General features: G+C 45.4%; 1 protein-coding gene across 1 annotated transcript in view; it reads right to left on the bottom strand.

The window, feature by feature from the left end:
• Window positions 1-1,517, bottom strand: part of LOC106807929 (SWI/SNF complex subunit SMARCC2-like) — a gene marked incomplete at its 5' end in the record, with an annotated part of 18,491 nt that overhangs the window by 9,447 nt on the left and 7,527 nt on the right. Inside the window, 2 exon segments of the mRNA XM_014810443.1 lie at window positions 220-267; window positions 987-1,137. Coding sequence (XP_014665929.1) covers window positions 220-267; window positions 987-1,137 — 199 coding nt within the window.

Here is a 1,517-nt window from a genome sequence, read left to right as displayed (position 1 = left end):
AGGATAACTTGTATAGTAGCGATAATATCTGTGATTCTCAGTTTCTTGTTCAAGTTTTACATTTATTTCGATTTCTTTTCCCTTTTTTTTTTCTCCAATAAAATCGATTATGGATTTTGATATCCAAGCGCTTGGTTCGAGCCACTGTTCAACCGATGATCGAGTATAATTGATGATCGTGACATCACTAGTAATTACACATGAACTAATCGAACTCACATCTGCAGTCGTGCACCGTGGCCTGTTGCCTTTCTTCTTCTTGGAATCCTAAAACATAAATAGCAATTAAGTGCGAGTGCTCACAGTTTAACGGATCAACAGTGAAGCATACCAGTGAATTACTTACTATATGAACGTAAATCGCGTGACGATTGCTAAGCAGAACAAGGTTGCAAGGATAAAACGGCTACAGGAAATCATGAATGAAAGGATTTCGGATGAAACATGCAGAATACTGGTTAGCAAGCAGTCTTCGCATTAATTTTTTTTCCAGAATTTTACTTTACTTCCTCCACTAGCTATAAAGCTACGTCATCATATATAACTAAACCTGTTTGTACTATTTGGAATGCCTCAGAATGCAGCAAATCGCACAATTTTTGTAAGACGTTTTCTGGGGTTGAACATTCGGGACTCCCAAATTCTCAATCCTAGCTAATACGCTTGGGCTCGTGTTCAAAAAACAAAATCTGCCAGCCTCAACATTACTGCCAACATTAACTATTCCTCATAGACTGTCGCCAGGTTTCGTAAAGTTACTTGCACGAGAACTTGCTAGGATTTTGCATCCTTGCGACTTCACAACAGTTCTGTGGAAGCTCCAAGAGAAAAAGTAAATGTTAAGACAAACTAATGTTGAGACTTTTCGACTTCATTTGACTTGATTTTGTTTCTGATCAACATGAACCCTAACCCTAACCCTAACCCTGTGGCCTACGTGCGATCGTGCACTGCCACCACCAGCGCAGCCGCCATCGTTGTCGTACCCAGTTGTCGGTGACGTCGTAGTCCTCCTCGTTCATCCACTCATTGAACTCGTCCGTGTCGAGGACCCAGCGCGCCGTCACCTCGTACGGTCCCGGCTCGGACGCCAGCGGATCCTGCTCCACTTCCACGCCCGTCATCCACGTGTCGTAGCTGTGGAGGGGCGGAATACATCAGTAATAACACACACATGCATGCATGGGCTCACACACGGACGCACACGCACGCACAAACGGACGACGCAGGCTGCTGGTGCATGCACATCATCCACGTGTCGTAGCTACGCAATACTGCAACGCTCCGTCAGATCGCGACCGCCACAGAGGGTTTTGCTTCCTCCGAGTTTCACTTTCTAGCGAGGCCATTTCACTCGCGACCGCACGGATAGAAACGATGAAATGCGATTGAATTCCGTAGGTGAAACAAACAGATCTACTATCGTCGGAGTGCATGACTCAACCGATGAAATTTTCGTCGCGCGAAACATCGAACGTGATTTGCACTTACCTGTCCGGGGTGTACCACCAGTGAAG

This window comes from Priapulus caudatus, unplaced genomic scaffold, assembly GCF_000485595.1.
Source record: "Priapulus caudatus unplaced genomic scaffold, Priapulus_caudatus-5.0.1 Scaffold243, whole genome shotgun sequence".
NCBI lineage: Eukaryota > Metazoa > Priapulida > Priapulimorpha > Priapulimorphida > Priapulidae > Priapulus > Priapulus caudatus.
This window is presented reverse-complemented; position numbering and strand designations above follow the sequence as displayed.